The sequence below is a fragment of the Cyprinodon tularosa genome, unplaced genomic scaffold (genome assembly GCF_016077235.1).
Source record: "Cyprinodon tularosa strain WSP-4 unplaced genomic scaffold, ASM1607723v1 ctg794, whole genome shotgun sequence".
In the NCBI taxonomy this organism is placed as follows: domain Eukaryota; kingdom Metazoa; phylum Chordata; class Actinopteri; order Cyprinodontiformes; family Cyprinodontidae; genus Cyprinodon; species Cyprinodon tularosa.
Window position 1 is genome coordinate 645,809 of NW_024039556.1, and position 16,920 is coordinate 662,728.

At 40.4% G+C, this 16,920-nt stretch overlaps 1 protein-coding gene across 1 annotated transcript in view; it reads left to right on the forward strand.

Moving 5' to 3' along the window:
• Positions 1-1,056: 1,056 nt before the first annotated feature.
• pcca (propionyl-CoA carboxylase subunit alpha) overlaps positions 1,057-16,920 on the forward strand; it is a 31,003-nt gene continuing 15,139 nt past the window's right edge. The window contains exons 1-9 of the mRNA XM_038271203.1: positions 1,057-1,195; positions 4,240-4,317; positions 4,556-4,603; positions 7,244-7,312; positions 11,285-11,398; positions 11,476-11,529; positions 12,336-12,467; positions 13,306-13,342; positions 13,431-13,509. Coding sequence (XP_038127131.1) covers positions 1,142-1,195; positions 4,240-4,317; positions 4,556-4,603; positions 7,244-7,312; positions 11,285-11,398; positions 11,476-11,529; positions 12,336-12,467; positions 13,306-13,342; positions 13,431-13,509 — 665 coding nt within the window. The 5' untranslated portion in view covers positions 1,057-1,141. The remainder of the gene's footprint in view (positions 1,196-4,239; positions 4,318-4,555; positions 4,604-7,243; positions 7,313-11,284; positions 11,399-11,475; positions 11,530-12,335; positions 12,468-13,305; positions 13,343-13,430; positions 13,510-16,920) is intronic.

The following is a 16,920-nucleotide window of genomic DNA, read 5'->3' on the forward strand; positions in this document are numbered from 1 at the left end:
GTTGCACCGCAATCATGACAGTTGACTCACAAAGCAGGCAAAGAATGGATGCCGAACTTCTCACTACTGTTCTGGATGCTAATAACATTCTTGAGGAGCTTCAGCAGCAGTACCGTCGTCATGAATATCAGATTTATAGTCCCCACCCTGCAGAGATATCGGAATCTGAGACTAAATGTCAGCTAAACCCATTTACACAGGGACAGATAAAATCGTTCAATAAACCAAACACAACCAGCCACACATCTGACTTGTAAATCATTAAAACGACAATTTTTATTAATTTCAGACTGAAGTATTCACGGACTTGGATTATATTAAACTGCTCTTCCAATATTCACCATTATTTGGCGCAATTTCCCTTTTTCCTCCGAGCACAGATCAGCCAGCTTGCTTGGACTTTTAATGAATCCTGGGATATAATATGAAGGGATATTAGGAAAAGAAACAGCATAGAAATTAGTTAAAGGGCTTTGGGGATGGAGATCACAGATAAAACTCCATTTATATAAAAGATAATAATGAAATAGAAAGACACAAAAAGATGGGATAAAATAAAAGGAAAATAGAAGGACATGATTGAGGGCAGGTCAGAGTTCATAAATTATTTTTTATCAGAGAATTGAGATCGAGATAGAGATTAATAAAGTTTTTTATTATTATTATTATGGAGCCAAAAGAGAGGAAATAAAGAAGGAAGATGAGGAACTTATTTAAAAAAAATGATGTTTTTATTTTGCACAGCAGAAAAATCCATCACAGCAGGAGGAGGCTGTGGCCACACAGATGTGTACACTAGGTGGCGGTATTGCGCTGTTAGAGATGTGAACAGCTTCAGTTCCAGAAGGGGGCAGTAGTGCGCTCTGCTGGAGCCCGAAGAGGAAGAAGAAGCAGGAAGAATCTGGGCAAAAGACCAAGAATGGAGTCTTAAAGAAATATTGGGAATTGAAGGAAATATAAATGATATCCACAGATTAAGGAAATAATTATTTATATATCGTGAGAATACAAAAATAAAAAATAGATTTTGATAGATGTAAAGTAATGTTGCTACACCCTCATGTACAGTAGGTGGCGGTATGCAGTTGCTTGCGATCCGCCATAATAGAAAAGAAGAAGAAGACGAAGGAATCTGGGCAAGATGGCGGCGTACAGGCAGGCCGTGTTAGTGGACAGGCTGCTGTTTACTCTGAAGGTGAGTCTCCCTCCCGCTGGAGGAGAACCTCAGCTACCTCGATGAAGCAAAACATGATCAGTGCCGAACAGAGAGGCTGGATGCTGAGGAGAGGATCAGCTTCTGTTCTGCTCCCTGCTCACTAACTGCAGTAAACATGTCAGTGAGGTGAGGAGAGTCTGCAGCAGGATGGAAAGCTGCCTGCTGCTAACTCTCTGCTTTTTTCCTCACAGCCAGACAGGAAATGATCTCCTCTCTGCAAACAATTCACATCTGAATGAGTCATTTTTCCACTCTCTGCCAATGGAACAAGACAATCTACATCTAAAATAAGAAAAAAAACAACTGAATTGTCTTATTTTTAGTTAATTTTATCTAATTATCTTATTTTAAGAGTAAATATACTCATTTTATTGGCAGATCATCTTATTTACCTGCTCAGATTCAGGCTAAATACACTTAATTTAAGACATAATTACTTATTTCTAGATGTTTTTTGCAGTGCAGAGCCCAGCTGGCTGAAAGGAGGAGACATTTCTGCAGAGGAGGAGGTGATGCAGTCCTTTGACCATAGCAGGAAACAAAGAGACTGATTGACTGAGCTCTGCACTCTGCTGGGTTTAGATTAACTCAAGAGAAAACTAATTTTTACTTTACTAACTTACATCCTTAGAAAACTGAGAGTTCACAGGTCAACACTATGGAGGAGGATTAGGGCCACTGAAGAAATAAAACAAGCTACCTGATTTTTAAATATAATTTCAGTATTACATGGGAAAAAAGTCAGATTTGGAAGAAAAAAGTCAGAATTCTGAGATTAACTAAGACTATTGACTGACATATAATTATACTGAAATAAAATTAAAAAATCAGTTAACTTTTTTTTCCAATGGCCCTAATCCTCTACTGTACAACACGACAGAAAGGATTTTTTTTATTTTTTTTGAAAGAGTAAAGACAGCATGCTAACAGTGGAGAGGAGGTGAAATGAGGAATAAATCAGAAATAATAAACATAGGAAATGTTAGAATTCTGACTCTTTACTGAGGTAAAGTTTCAGGACAAGTGGAGGAAAGTCCTGTTAATAGATTCTATTTTGGAAATCTGGGATAGTTCTGTTGAAAAGTCGACTTATTTTATCCTCCAGGATACAGAAGGAGGAATCCACTAATAGCCTTTAAGTGGTAGGAAAACTCTTTCTTGTATCCTTAGATTCCACCTCCTGGCTTTTTTTCTTTCATTCCTTCTGCTCTTCCTTTCCCCAAACCTCCCTGGTTTATAGATATTCAGCCCCACGTTCAGGTTATTACTGGGTTTGAGCCTGCTTAAAGGTATGGCGCTGGATTATCGCAAATCTTTGAAAAGACCCGCCCATTCCATTTTTAAACATATTGAACATGCACAACCCTGTACCTGCTCCAGAGGAGGAACGCTTATTAAAAGTGTGTGAGAGCGTGCACAAGCGTGCACGAGGAGTAATGACTCCTCGTGCACGCTCTGTTTTAAAGTTGCTGTTTGCATCGCTCATACAAGCTTACTTTTTGAAAGATTTGCAATTCCATGTCAGACTCACCACTGGTTAGTGAAAATGGGGACGAGTGTGTAGGGCGGCGTTACGTAAACATATGACCACAATGATTGACAGGTAGGAGGACCACTTATTCAGATGATCCACCCGGAAAACATCCTCACTATACCTTTAAGGCTAAATATTCACCTGAAAGAAACAAAAATTGAACATAAATTTGACCTTCCAAGTTTCTTCTGGAAGAAACTGGAACAAACTTCCTTCCAGCTGGAAAGAAAAACATGGAAAAACCCCATCTGGAAAAAACTTCCATCTTGAATCAAAGCCACCAAGTAAAAACAGCAATTAAAAAAATGTTGGATATTGCTGATTTGTAGGAAACTGAGTTGTTTTATTTGCTGAGTCACAGACCGAACACTAATTGGTCTAATTCCAATTTAAATCTAGCGTGGTCCTGCACGGTCAAGCATGGTTAAGCATGGTCCTGCATGGTCCAGCAAGACCATGCTTAACCATGTTTGACCGTGCAGGACCATGCTTGAACATGCAGGACCATGTTTGAACATGCTTGACCATGCAGGACCATGCTTGATCATGCAGGACCATGTTTGACCATGCAAGACCGTGCTAGACCGTGCAGGACCACCCATGCAAGTGGAAGGAAGCACTTTTCCAGACAAAGGTTTCAGTACCGGTAAATCTCTGCAACAATTAAGACAAGCAGGTGTTCAATGTCATGAAAAACTGAAACTGGAGTGAAACATCTAGAAGTTTGTGGGTAAAGCAAAAGGAAATCTAAATAAAATCGCAAACACGATATTGGTTGAAAGTAATCGCAATTTAGAATTTTGGCAAAATCGTTCAGCTCCAACACCTATAGGAGTCTGCAGAGGCATCAAGCAGCAAAGTTCAAATACTTTGTTACCTTAAGTAGAAATGTTGGCTATCTATACTTTACTGGAGTAATTATATAAAATTATAAAGTTTTTACTTCTACTCCTTATATTTTCAAAATATTCTCATTTAGTGTCATTTAAGCTCATTTTCATTATGGCCTGTTGGTATGAAAAAAAAACAACTAAAAACCATCAAAGTAATTAGTTTCATCCAGACATTAATTTCTTAATGGTTGGACTGGGTGCTGCCCCAACTTGTTGTTCATCCCATACCAAAATAAATAGTTTTTCCAGATGTTGCACAGTTAAATTTGACACTGTTATCATTAGTTATAAAACTAAGAAAATGGAGTTTAAGGAAGTTATCATCCAGAATTATAGAAAAATGTTCTTTTAATAGGGTAAAGTAAAAAGCTGAAGTTGATCCTCTAACTTCTACAAAAGTGGTTTTAAACAGCAGAATTTATACTGGAGGAATAAACATGAATACCTTTGACCCCTCTGGGAGGTGGAGTCTCTACCAGCCGACCCAGCAGCAGTCTGGATAAGCAGCCATGGGTTCTGATGGGTCCAGGTCTGCTCCACGTTCTCCTTTCCTCTCCAGCTCTGTGGAAACGTGGCTCTGCTTTGTTTGTTTTCAGTACGCTTCATGCCAGCCCTGCTGCGGCGCAGTAAACCACTGGGCCCAGTATTCTACAGCCACGGCCTGCGATGAAAAGGTAGGCGTCTGAACCCCCGCCTTGCTCCGCTGGGTCAAAGTTCACCGTAACATGTTGGCTCCCACTCTTCCTCCGTTTGATGCGTATTAGCTGCTGGAAGTGGGAGCTGTTTGCTCATGGCTCCTACCGCCTCTGAGGCATGCTGGGATGCAGCAGACAGCACTGAGGGCAGAGCAGCGGTCTGCTGACACCAGAATAACTGGGTTCATTTATTGATGCTGTTTTTTTTCTTCATCAGACCTTCGATAAGATCCTCATCGCCAACAGAGGAGAAATCGCCTGCAGGGTAAGACTCTCTGTCCGTGTTGGTAGTCTCTCTATCTACATCTTCAGCTCCCTCTCTAGGTGTCCTGACTCTACATGAAGAACTAGGGCAGGTAGAGGAGAAGGTCTTCTGCATTATTTCTGCATTCTTTCACGCCATTTGTTCCAGTTTAATTGTAATCATTTTTATATTGTGTATTTGAAGCACATTTGTTCCCCTCAGCCACCACCTGTATTAAAGACAAATTCCCAGATTATTCAACTCTATGATTAGATCTTTATTCTACAAACCTGGAGCAGCCTGTTAAAACCTTAGAAATGTGAGTTTCAGGGTCCTGTCCCACCCTGTCTTTTTATCTAGCGTATACCTGACGTCCCAGAATCTGGGATATGCTGAACTTTCTATGTCATTTTTCAATGTTGGGCGTTTATATAGAGTATATATTAGGGGTGGAACGGTTCAAAAAATCCACGGTTCGGTTCGATTCACGGTTTCTGGTCACGGTTTTCGGTTCGATTCGATACATGTTGATTGTTACACCGAAATCCCATAAAAATTTATGGAATTAATGAAAAAATCCCTCCAAAAATAATGGATTGTAATTATTTTAAATGATCCGCGGAAACCCTGGATCATTTCCGCATGTTTTGCTGTTTTGAATTTAATCATCTGGCGCATGCTCTCTAACATCTCCAAGGGACTCAGAGGGGAGCAGACGGAGCCACAGTGGAGGCTGTAGGCTTTGCTTTGAGCAGCCGGTCTGGAGCGCAGCGGGGCGGAGCGCTGACGGAGTATGAGGGATTTCGGGGTTAGCATGACATGTTGGTCATGTTGCTGTTAGCATAAACAAAACGTATTGCACAATGCTTGCACACTGTTGCACTTTTATCCACAACTTTCTTTCCGCCGTCATCGTAGGTCACTCTAAATGCAAAGTGGTCCCATACAGCAGACCTATAAATTGCTGCTGCCGCGTCTTCCAACTCCTGTTCTTTCCCACTCGCCATACCCACACAATTCTCCACAACAACTGATTTTTTTCTGCTACACCCAGCTACGCTGCTTCGCTTCTTCTTCTTGTTTACTACTGGTGGTTGGCTTTGGTCGCAGTACCGCCACCTTCTGCTCTGGAGTGTAAACGCTTCGCCTATGAGAAAAAGGAGCAGCGCATGAACCGAACGAAACACACGCGAACCGAACCGAGACAGTCGAACCGAACGGTTCGGACGGTTTTCATAAATCCTCCCATCCTTAGTATTTATAATGAGTCCAGAGCGTATCTCCAATGGCAGCCTAATTTATGCATAACACAAGGCAGCGTAATGCCCCAGTGTCCTGAGGGGGGCAGCGTTGCAACCGGTCTGCATTAAAAGATGTCTTTGATCGTGGTACTAACTTAGCTGCTGTTTACCGCCTGCCAAAAAAAAAAAGATTAAATTAAAAAAAGGAAAGAGAAGGTTTTTGGTGGCAGCAGATTTAGCGTCATGTCTGCTAGGACGTTTGTTGGTGGGAGTGAACGCAGGGAGGATCCATCACCCTCACCTTCTGGCTCACCCTATGATGGGGATGAAGTCTGGAGGAGAACTGATGGTTTCCTCCTGTGAACCTCCTTTATACCAAAACGCTGCCAATACAGCATTATATAGTAGCTGGAAGTTAGAAACACATTCAGCGCTCGTCTGGAACACGTCAGATATGTTGATATGTGTTGGAGAGAAGTTACGCAGAAGTTATACATAAGTTACTCAGAGGTTTTGGATAGGCTAGACGCCACGACTGATGAGTAACTGACACTTAATGTTTGTCAACGATCAGATAACTTACCTGTAACTTATGGCCCACGTATGGCGTATGCTAGAATGCTTGCAGTATGTCGGCGTGTTTCAGCGTGCTTCAGCTCATAACTTCTATAAAACGGATCCATAACTTGTCGAACGTATGCCAGCGTTTTTGCCAGGTTTTCCGTACATCAAGGAATACGCTGGTCTAAATCGTGAAGGTGTGACAGGGCCTTTAGTGACGATGTGCTGTCAGCTTTCCATTAGCAGGTTTAACAAACTCAGATTCAAATCCTCGACTCTGAATTCATTAAACCTGAAGTTGGAAAATCTGACTTTTCAGCTTCATAAAAGCTGCTAGGAATTAGTTTAATCAACTCTAAAGAGAAGCACTGGATGTTTAACACGTGCGTAACAAGTATGAAAAGGCAGATCGATTTGACGAGTCACCATTGCAACAGGAAGTGCCTTTTTTATCCCACTGGAACTAAAGATTTTAATGAAGAAAAATGTATAAGGAAAATGTGTTTAAAAGACAGAAACAGCTGCAAAGGAGAGGAAGACAGCGAAGGAGGAGATTGCTGCTTGAGTTAATGTGTAAGTTTATATGAAGTGGGCTATGGCAGGCCGTTTAAAAAGCCTGAACTGTAATAATAGATTTCCTAAATTACATTTTTGTAGCAGGAACAGAATTCTAGAAAGTTAAAATTAATGTAAAAAATTATACATCTAGAAATGTTTACGCATTATAAGGGGTTTGACTTTTATCAGCTCAACTGAATATATAGTTATATCAGAAATGCATATTCGGTCAAACTAATATCAAAACGGCTTGCCATAGCCTGTTGTGACCACGATAACGTAACGTGTGATCTTCTTGCAGGTGATGAAGACGTGTCAGAAGATGGGCATCCAGACCGTCGCTGTTCACAGTGATGTAGACTCCAGCGCTGTAAGTCTGATTTCTGGCTTCCTTTAAATGTCAGAAACGTTAAGAAATGTTGCTTTTTTGCAGTAGTTTAGTTTAAATCTAAGTTGCTTAACCCTATAATGCCAAATGTATCGTATTTGATACATACGGTTTCTGAAATGTTTTGCGTCTGACACCTTTTGCATAATTTAATGGTAAAAACTTTGCTCAAAATCCTATTGTACACAATCAGATATACCTGATAACAGCCAGTAGAAGACTACACAAAAAAATAATCTTGACTTATCGCATAGTAATAATAAAAATATATTTCTGTTTTTTCTTTTTACATATTTTGTTAAAAGGCCAAATAAGGACTTCAAACCAAAAAAAAAGAGTCATTTTCTGTTTTGTTTTATTCTTGGATCGGGCTTTAAAGGGTGAAAATACTGATGGGGAAATGTATTTTCATCAATTAAAGCTTAAGTATCAGCAGCTGGATACCTTCATGCATCTAGAAACTTCAGTTTCACACAAACAAAAATGACCTTAAAAAGCAGGAACACATCAGAAGTACTGAGGTAAAACTTGGAAATAAAATAATACAATCGTAGAGTCTGCTTTAACCTCTGAGCTTTTAAAATCAGCTCTATTCTTTCCAACAGTTTGATTTTCCTCCAGCTGCTGTTCTTATTTAGTGTAATTTGATGCTTTCCAAAGTAAAGGCATCCTTTAGCCTTCAGAAGCATCGCTTCATTTCCACCTTTAGGCGCATCCTCCTGCAGCCGTTAAACAAAAGAAGATCCTGCTGGTGAACCTGCTCACTAAGGTTCTCATCGTAACATTTTGAACTGAAATGATGTCACTAGTGGGAGAGCATTTGGTCTGCAGCAGGTACGGAAAGCCAGAGGTGCACATTTGATACATTCAAAAGTGGCATTTCTTTTATTTTTACATGTGAAAATATCAATTTAATATGAGATGCAAATCATCAAATAACAAAAAAAGGTTCCATTTAAATTATTGGTAATATTAGATACATGTTTTCTCTTTATGCCTATTTGCCAAAGACTGAATTAATTTATTATAAATCAAAGTCTTTCTTCTTGAAGGAAAGTCAATTATAATCTTTTTTAATTTGTAAGGTTATCATCAGTTGTCTTTTATTATGAGCACAAGATTAAAGATTCTATTTAAGCCCGGCATAAACTGTATGATTTGTTTCCCCTTTTTGGGCCGACTTTTCAGTCGTTGGAGAATTTTTCACCTGAGTGAAGTTGGCCCCCCCACCTTCTTCAAATCAGACAAAATTAGTGTCAAACGTTTGTGCTACGTTTGTGCAGAAAAAATTTTCATTTGTGCCGCTATCGTTTTAAAGATATATTCTTTAAATGAGGCAAAGTGGGTGTCAATTAACTCGACTCCGTTTGTGCAGCAAAAACAGATGTTAACTGACCTTTGATGACCTCTAGAAAATATTATTAATATCATTAAAATGATAGCAGTACAAATTAAGATTTTTGTCATACAAAAATATAAAATTTTAGAATTAACTTTAAATATAAAATATTTAAAATAAATTTATTAAAAATTCAAAAATGCATATTTTAAAATATGTACATTTTTTGTACTGCTATCATTTTAATGATATTAATAAATGTTTGTGGAAGCCATCAAAGGTCAGTGAACAATTGTTCATTCTGAAACTCTGAATTTCATATAATTATAAGTTGCTAATCTATGATTATATCATTTTAAACTGTAAAAAAACTATAGCGGCACAAACGGAAATTTTTGCTGCACAAACCAGCAAAAACGTTTGAAACTAATTTTGTCTGATTTGAAGAAGCTGAGGGGGCCAAACTTCAATCAGGTGAATTTTTCGACTGGGCCGACTTTCATCCTGATGGTGCGTCATGTAGTATACAGGGGTAACCAGGGGCGATCAGCCTCTAACGACCACCTCCTGATCAGGGATCGTAATCTCGGGAGAAATATCAAACATGTTAGATATTCAGTCGGCCGTCATAAGGTGGTCGTTGGCAAATCGCTCAGTGCGGAAACAAGGATTCCTCTTCTTCCTCTCAGATGTATTTGTATGATTTAAATGTTTGTCAGATTCCTTTGACGAGATCTTAGATAATTCTTTACAATCAGGGAAGCACGATATAATCGGCCCCCTATCGGTATCGGCCTGTATCGGCCTTAAAACTGAATATCGGACATCGGCCACCCCACCGATATTTAACCCGATATTTGATCAGCTTCTGAGTTTCTAAAGTCTAAAAAAAAAAAAAATACTACTTCTTCTTCTTCCTCAAAAACTTCTTTTTTACAGAATTAAAAACTTCTAAAGACGAGGGAAAAAATATTGATACATTAAAATATCCCAATATCTTCATATGCTGATATATTGCCATTTAAAAACACCATATCAATCTCTTTTACTAATGAAATATTGCTATATGTCATCGTTATGCTACGAAATCCCCCGCTAATTCACGAAATGTTGCCATATTTTTATATGTTGATATATTGACGCGATATCGATCCATTTTACTAACAAAATCTCACAAGAATTTGCAAAATATCACGAGAGTTTGTAACAAAACGATGAAATTTCACGAGATTTTGAAAGTAAAATAGATTGATACCGCGTTTTTAAAAATCTATTTGACATCAGCATATGAAAATATATTTGAGTATATTATTTTTCAAAGTGTCAGAAATGGATAACAAAACTGCTATTTTCAATGACTACTTATTTTTGTCCAGCTTTAACATCGGTATCGATATCGGTTATCGGCTACATGAGTTTTAAAATATCAGCATATCGGCATAGCGGATATCGGCCAAAATCCCAATATCGTGCATCCCTATTTACAATGTCATTGAAATTATTATTTCATAAAAATGTAATTTTTTTATGAGGGGGGGATGGCATGACGTCCCACAGGTGGGGGTCCATCTCACTTTATCTAACAGCTGATGATGTTAGTCAGGTGGTTTACAGACATCTGGGGTTTAAGCCAAAAAGGGCATTTTCTTATTATAGAAATGATAACAGTAGATCTAAAGATGAATTGGTAGGTCTATGTTTTATTGTTAGTAATCCAATCAATGGTTGGTTAGCATACAGTCTCTTGGAGGTCCATCAGGTCTGCAGCCAATCAGAGCAGAGCCTCCTCTGTTCCTGATCCCTCACTGAGAACATCAGCATCAGACACATTCATCTTAATCTGACATATTTCTGGGATTCTGACCAGGATTGGCTCCTGGATTAACATGCAGGTCTAGAACCCAGTCTGTGTTGCATCCTCTCTGGTTCAGAGTAATACTGGGTCTGATCATGACCTGGGCTGGATGCGAGCGGAGCGACGCAAGTCCTTTCTATACACTGCAAAAAAAAAAATTCTAAATAGGTAATTTTTTCTTAAAATTAGTGCATTTTTTCTTGAATTAAGGACTGAAGTGAGACAATTTGCCAATTTAACAAGACAATTTACACTTTAAACAAGAACAAAAACAAATGCATTGTCTTATTTCAAGTGCATATCTAGATAGCTTATTTTAAGAGTAAAAATACTCATTCCATTGGCAAATCATCTTATTTACCTGCTCAAATTAAGGGTAAATAGACTTAATTTAAGACATTTTTACTCATTTTTAGATCGTTTTTGCAGTGTAAAAGCTGAGACTCAGCAGAGATGACGTTCTGTTGGTTTCTTTGCTTTGGACCAGGTTAGACTGAGAGCAGCAGAGAAAAAGGCTCAGAGCTTCTTCTATGGAAGGACCACAGTAGCCCAGGATCAGAGAGGAGACCTGGAAAGCAGCAAAGTTCCAGATGACAAACAGTGTCTTCCTCCTTAATCCAGAATAATCTTCATCTTGCAGAGAGATGATTTCAGGAGCCCAACCTGCAGACTAGCTTACAGTGTGCAGGACTGGCTGAGTTAACAAGGCGGGGCTGATGGATGAAGAGCTCTCAGGCTTGGATGTTTGGTTGGTTTTCAGGTTCATGTGAAGATGGCTGACGAGGCGGTCTGCGTTGGCCCCGCCCCCACCGCTAAAAGCTACCTGAACATGGAGGCCATCATGGAGGCTGTCCGACTAACAGGAGCACAGGCTGTAAGCTCTGCGTCACGTGATGCTCTGTCAGGGAAGCTGACGGTTGAAGCTGAACTCCAGTTTGCTTCTGATTGAAGGTTCATCCTGGCTACGGATTCCTGTCTGAGAACAAGGAGTTTGCAAAGCGCCTGGTGAGTAACAGTCGGTTTTTCTATTTCAACCAGCTCACGGTTAACCACATTTCTCAGTCCCAATGAGTAGAAGCTGCATCTGAGGAGCTAATGGTCGATTCTCTTTAAGACAAAAATCAAAAAAACTCAAATGATTCTAAAAGTTCCCGCCGGACGTATGGGGGGAAAAGATGTTTAAAAAGTTCTCCAATTCCAACTAGAGCTGTGAGACATGAAAATCTAGTATTATGATTTATTTTTCGCTTTAATCACAATATGTTTAAATTACCTTCAAAAATAAAGGAGTGCATAAAATTGCACAGAATATTTAATTTTAACCAGATTAAATCTTTTCACAGCAGGAGGCTGAGCTGTTCTGTTCTGAGGAGAGCTGCTGGTCCAGAGGTCAATGAGCGGATTCCATTTGGTTTTTCTCATCTGTTTTTCTGATTTAGACTTTTGACTGAATTATATTTTTGCAGCTGAATTTAAAGTTTAAAAATAAACAAGACAGGATGAAATATAAGCCGTTCATGAGGATGTTATAAATTCCATTTCTACAAAAGGTATTTTTTATTAGTAAAATGGTAAAAACCAGCGATGAATCCAGTTAAAGGAGACTGCATTAATGTTTAGATTGAGTCGCCTACAGATTCTCCATCATCCCAGTCCTCCACACTGAGCCCAGGTGTTCCTCAGGGAATCATGCTGGGCCCTCTGCTCATTACTCTGCTGACATGACTGAAGATGTTTCAGCTGTTGGTTTCTTCTCTTTGGACTCCCAGTTCATGTCTACTGCAAACACTGTTCTGTGATTGTGTCATCAGGCTGAGGAGGGCGTGACCTTCATCGGCCCAGACACTCATGCGATACAAGCAATGGGCGATAAGATCGAGAGCAAGCTGATCGCTAAGGCTGCCAAGGTGAACACCATCCCAGGATTTGACGGCGTCGTCAAGGTAGGCGGCCACCCTCAGTCCAGTAGAAGCAAGTTTTCTTTTGCCAGCTTCAGATGGGTACGGAGGATTGCAGGCTAACAAAAGAAGCCAAATGACCCACATTTTAAAGGGTTAACCCATTCGTCCGTTTGAATTTGCATGTTTTTAACACAAAAACAAGGCTTTGTTTGGTTGCTGTGTAAAAACTGAAACTCAACACTTCCAGACATTTTGAATTGGAAAAAGCTAACTTGGAAACAAAGCTAGTGGATTGTTTTTAATTTTCTTTTTTTGGAATGCCTTTCATCTATTCTTTGAATTATTCCTAAAACCTGTTTCGCTGTTAGATTTGCTCTGAAAGCCATTTTTCCGTATTGGCCAAAGAGCTCTTGGTAGAATGACGGTACCGACCATCAATCAATCGCGGGAAGAATTTAAATTGCAACTAATAGAGCCGACAAAATTATGGCTGTGGGAGATCGAGGTAGAATTAGCCATATTTATTTTGTTTTCATTTTATAAAAACATGTGAAAATGAAGGAAATATAGAAACAGGAAAAGTCATTTAACAGCAACATATGATTCATATAAATAAAGTTCTTTCACTTTAAAATCTCATGATGGCGGTGGGATTTCTAGTGTTAATGGGTTGATCCTCTTATGAACTCATGAAGGATTTGTCCAGGTGGTGTCGCTGTCTCTGCTCTGCACCTGTTTCATAAAAGATGTCTGAACAAACGGGTTAAAGGATCCAACAGATCCCGGGTTAGAACCCTCCGGTCCAGGTGGACCTGTTCAGACCTCTGCCTGCAGTAGGTCTGTTGTCTCTAACGTAAACCCATTCCTCTCCCATCAACAGACCGCAGACGAAGCTGTGAAGATCGCTCAGCAGATTGGTAAGTCTTCGTATTTCTCTCCATCCGCCGCACTGAGGGAGGAGACACGTAAGAGGATTCACGTGATTCTGATGTGTTTGCTTCCAAGGCTATCCTGTGATGATCAAGGCTTCTGCAGGAGGAGGAGGGAAAGGAATGAGGATCGCCTGGAACGATGAGGAGACTCGGTATGGTTCTCCTCCCTTCTGGTTGGCTGTAGACTGAACGAATGATGAGGGAAGATGGTTCAGGTGCCGCATGGTCTGCAAACTGGAGGCCTGCTGCAAAGGGCCATTGTTCCTTTGCTCTGGTGGTAGAAGGCTGGGTAATTCTTTGCATTTGCAATATAATCACAATTTAACAAGACACAGAGGAACTCGATTTTGGTGACATTTCTCACTGCAGCGTTCCAGGTGGCAGAAATATATTACCGTATTTTCACGACCATAAGGCGCACCGGACTAAAAGGCGCACTCTCAGTTATGTGTCCCATTTCTGTATTTAACACACACATAAGGCGCACCGGACTATAGGGCGCGTTTTTTATATACAGGTACATGTCCTCTACTACCTTTAAATAGCTCTACTGCGTATTTAAAAATACAGCGGGGGCAAAACTGAGTATGATTGTGCTTTATTCATGTATTTATTACAAAGTATTAATCAAACCTGGGAGCTGGCCGTGAGACAGACACATCGCAGATGACACAGCGCTGTGGTCACTCCTAAATTAACTTAAAATCCTGAAACCTGCCGACGGAATATGTTCGCTTTTATTACCGGTATCCTGGTGCCTGCAGTTTAAATTATTTAGATGAAAAACACCTGCAAGCAGCCGCGGTGAGGCTGCTGTTGAAGGGATTTACTGTCGGCTCACCGCTGGTATGTGGGGGTCTGAGCGCCTCCGACAGAAATAGATAATCTGGATGAACTGACTGCAATTATTAAGTTTTTAGGTGGACTTTCTTACTTACAAACATATTAAAACTACTTTATTCCCACTGATCACAGCAAATATAGCTGCAAGATTTAGATTATTTAGATGAAAAAACACCTGCCAGCCGCCGCGGTGAAGAGGAGGAGACCCGCCCAGAGGCTGCTGTTGAATTAAGTTTTCAGGTAGAAAAATAGAGCGGGAGCAAAACTGAGTATGATTGTGCTTTATTCATGTATTTATTACAAACTATTAATCAAACCCATCAAAGTCCTCATCCTCTGTTTCTGAATTAAACAGCTGCGCTAAATCAGACATGCCAATTTCCCCTTCTTCGCTGTCAGTCACTTTCCGTGCAGCGCAGCTCCTCAGAAATAATGCCGGCTTTTGCAAAAGCTTGAACAACAGAGCCAGCAGACACTTTAGTCCATCTACAATCCATCCGCAAACGGTGGCGTAACTTGCCCGGCGCTGCCTTCCACTTATCCTGAAACTGTGGTCTCCGTCTGTCGTCCATCGCTCCCACGCCGCTTGCAGCCTTACTTTGAACGGCCGCTTCACACCGATGTAGAGCGGTGGAAGTTCCTTTGTCAGACCCCCCGGGATAACGGCGAGCACAGCGTTCATTTGATTCACCTTTTTTTCACATCGGCTGTGAGATGGGCACGCAGCGATGGTGATGCGTGGAAAAAACCACCTAGTCTTCTCAGATAGACCTGCCTCAGCCATGCATCCACCCAGCCTTTTTCATCTAATATCATATGTCATCAGAGTGCTGTGTCTGTCTCGCTGTCAGCTCCCAGATCTGCTTCTCTGATTGGTTGATGCGGCGCGTCCAGCAGCAAAACTTCAATTTTTCCATCTGAGCAGCAGCAGCGCGTTGGCGGTGCTTCAGATGCTTAAACGCTCCCGACGTGCTGCACCAAAACGCGCTGCGGGACCTTTTGCTGCACCTATACGCGCGTCAACCATTGACTTTGCATGTAAACTTGCTGCTTCTGCTGCACCTGCTGGGTCCGGTTCACACCGATGTCGAGCGGTTGAACAGCGAGCACTGCGTTAATTTGTTTCCCCATGTTTTTCACATCAGCTGTGAGATGGGCACGCATTGAGTTACATATTAACAGCGATGGTGAGGGGTGGAAAAAAAACACCTGGTCTCCTTACATTCAGCCACTCTTTCATCATCTCCTCAATGAGGTGGTCTCAAAAGTCGCAGTTACAACACACATAAGGCGCACCGCACCAAAGGGCGCACCGCACATTTTGAGGGGAAAAAAAGACGTTTAAGTGCGCCTTATAGTCGTGAAAATACGGTATATATAAAGAGGGTTTGCCACCACGCAGGAAGGAATAGAAAGTTGCAGCTAGCATGCAGATCCATGCATGCAAGTCAGTAAGCATTTTATCATTAAAGGTTTCACTGCAATCCTAAAACTATAGACCGAACAAGCAAGCATTTAAGGCTGGAGTAACCAATTAAAAATCAGCAGGATCCGAATAGAGAAAATCATCAACCAGTAAAGGTCCAGAGACATTTTTAGTTATAATCTGTTACTTTAAACAGAATTTATCCGTAAAATAAAAAGTAGGTTTTTATCCATCCATGTTATACATTGAATTAAAAAAAATAAAAAGTAGACAATTTCCTGATTCACTATTTTATAAAACACCTGAACTGGACGTTTGTTTTGTTTTTTCTTTCTTTTCTAAGGCTTAGTGAGAGCAGTGGGCTTTAGGCTGCACTGCAAAAAATTTAAACTGGGTTTGGATGGAGGCAAAGCCATGCATGTAATTAGTTGGTAATTAGTTAGTGTAATAGTTGGGAAAAAATATCGTAAAATATTGCGTGATATTGCGAAATCGTGATAATATTGTATAGTGAACCAAGAATTGTGACATCACAACACCCATGCCAATGCTCCCCCCTACAGTTCAAGTATAAAATCTCTGCGTGAGACGGTGGCGTTCAAACAGCTCCTGAACGGCGACAGCTTTGAATGGAGACATTCTGTTCATGGTGGAGAATCCTGCTTCACAGCAGCAGGTTGAGCCAAACATCATCTAAATGTTCAGGGTCATCTCTGAGCACCATTTCAGTTTTCTTTCACCAGTTCACCACAGTTCTTCCAGCAGTCCACACTTTCTCTGCTCTCTTTTACTCTTTTTCTGATTCGCTAATCTGTGAACTCTGCTTTAAGGAAATGTTAAAAACTTAAACCCTGAGAAATGAAGCATTTACAAGCTTTTGGTTAGTGCTTACGAAAATAAAACTTGCAATCGCAATATTGGTGAAAAATACTTGCAATTTAGATTTTTGGCAAAATCCTAGTTGTAACCTGCTCGGTTCGTCCCAGTCTGGGTTTGTCGCTGTCCTGCTAACATCGTCCATGTTGATTATAAGTCAGGCATTCCTGAGTCCTTTAGAGACGTGGACTTTAACCACCCTCCTGTCCTCCTAACCAGTTCTGTTCAGTTTAACCAGAGCGTGAAGTCCATTTAGACGGAGTCCCAGTCTGGAAAACGGCTTTGCCTCTTCCAAAAAAATTAAAAATAAAAACCATCCACTGGACTTTGTTTCCAAGTTTGAAGACGTTTCTCTTCCCATCCAGGAAGTTTTTCAATTCAAAATGTCAGAAATAGGGTTGAGTTCCAGGTTTTATAC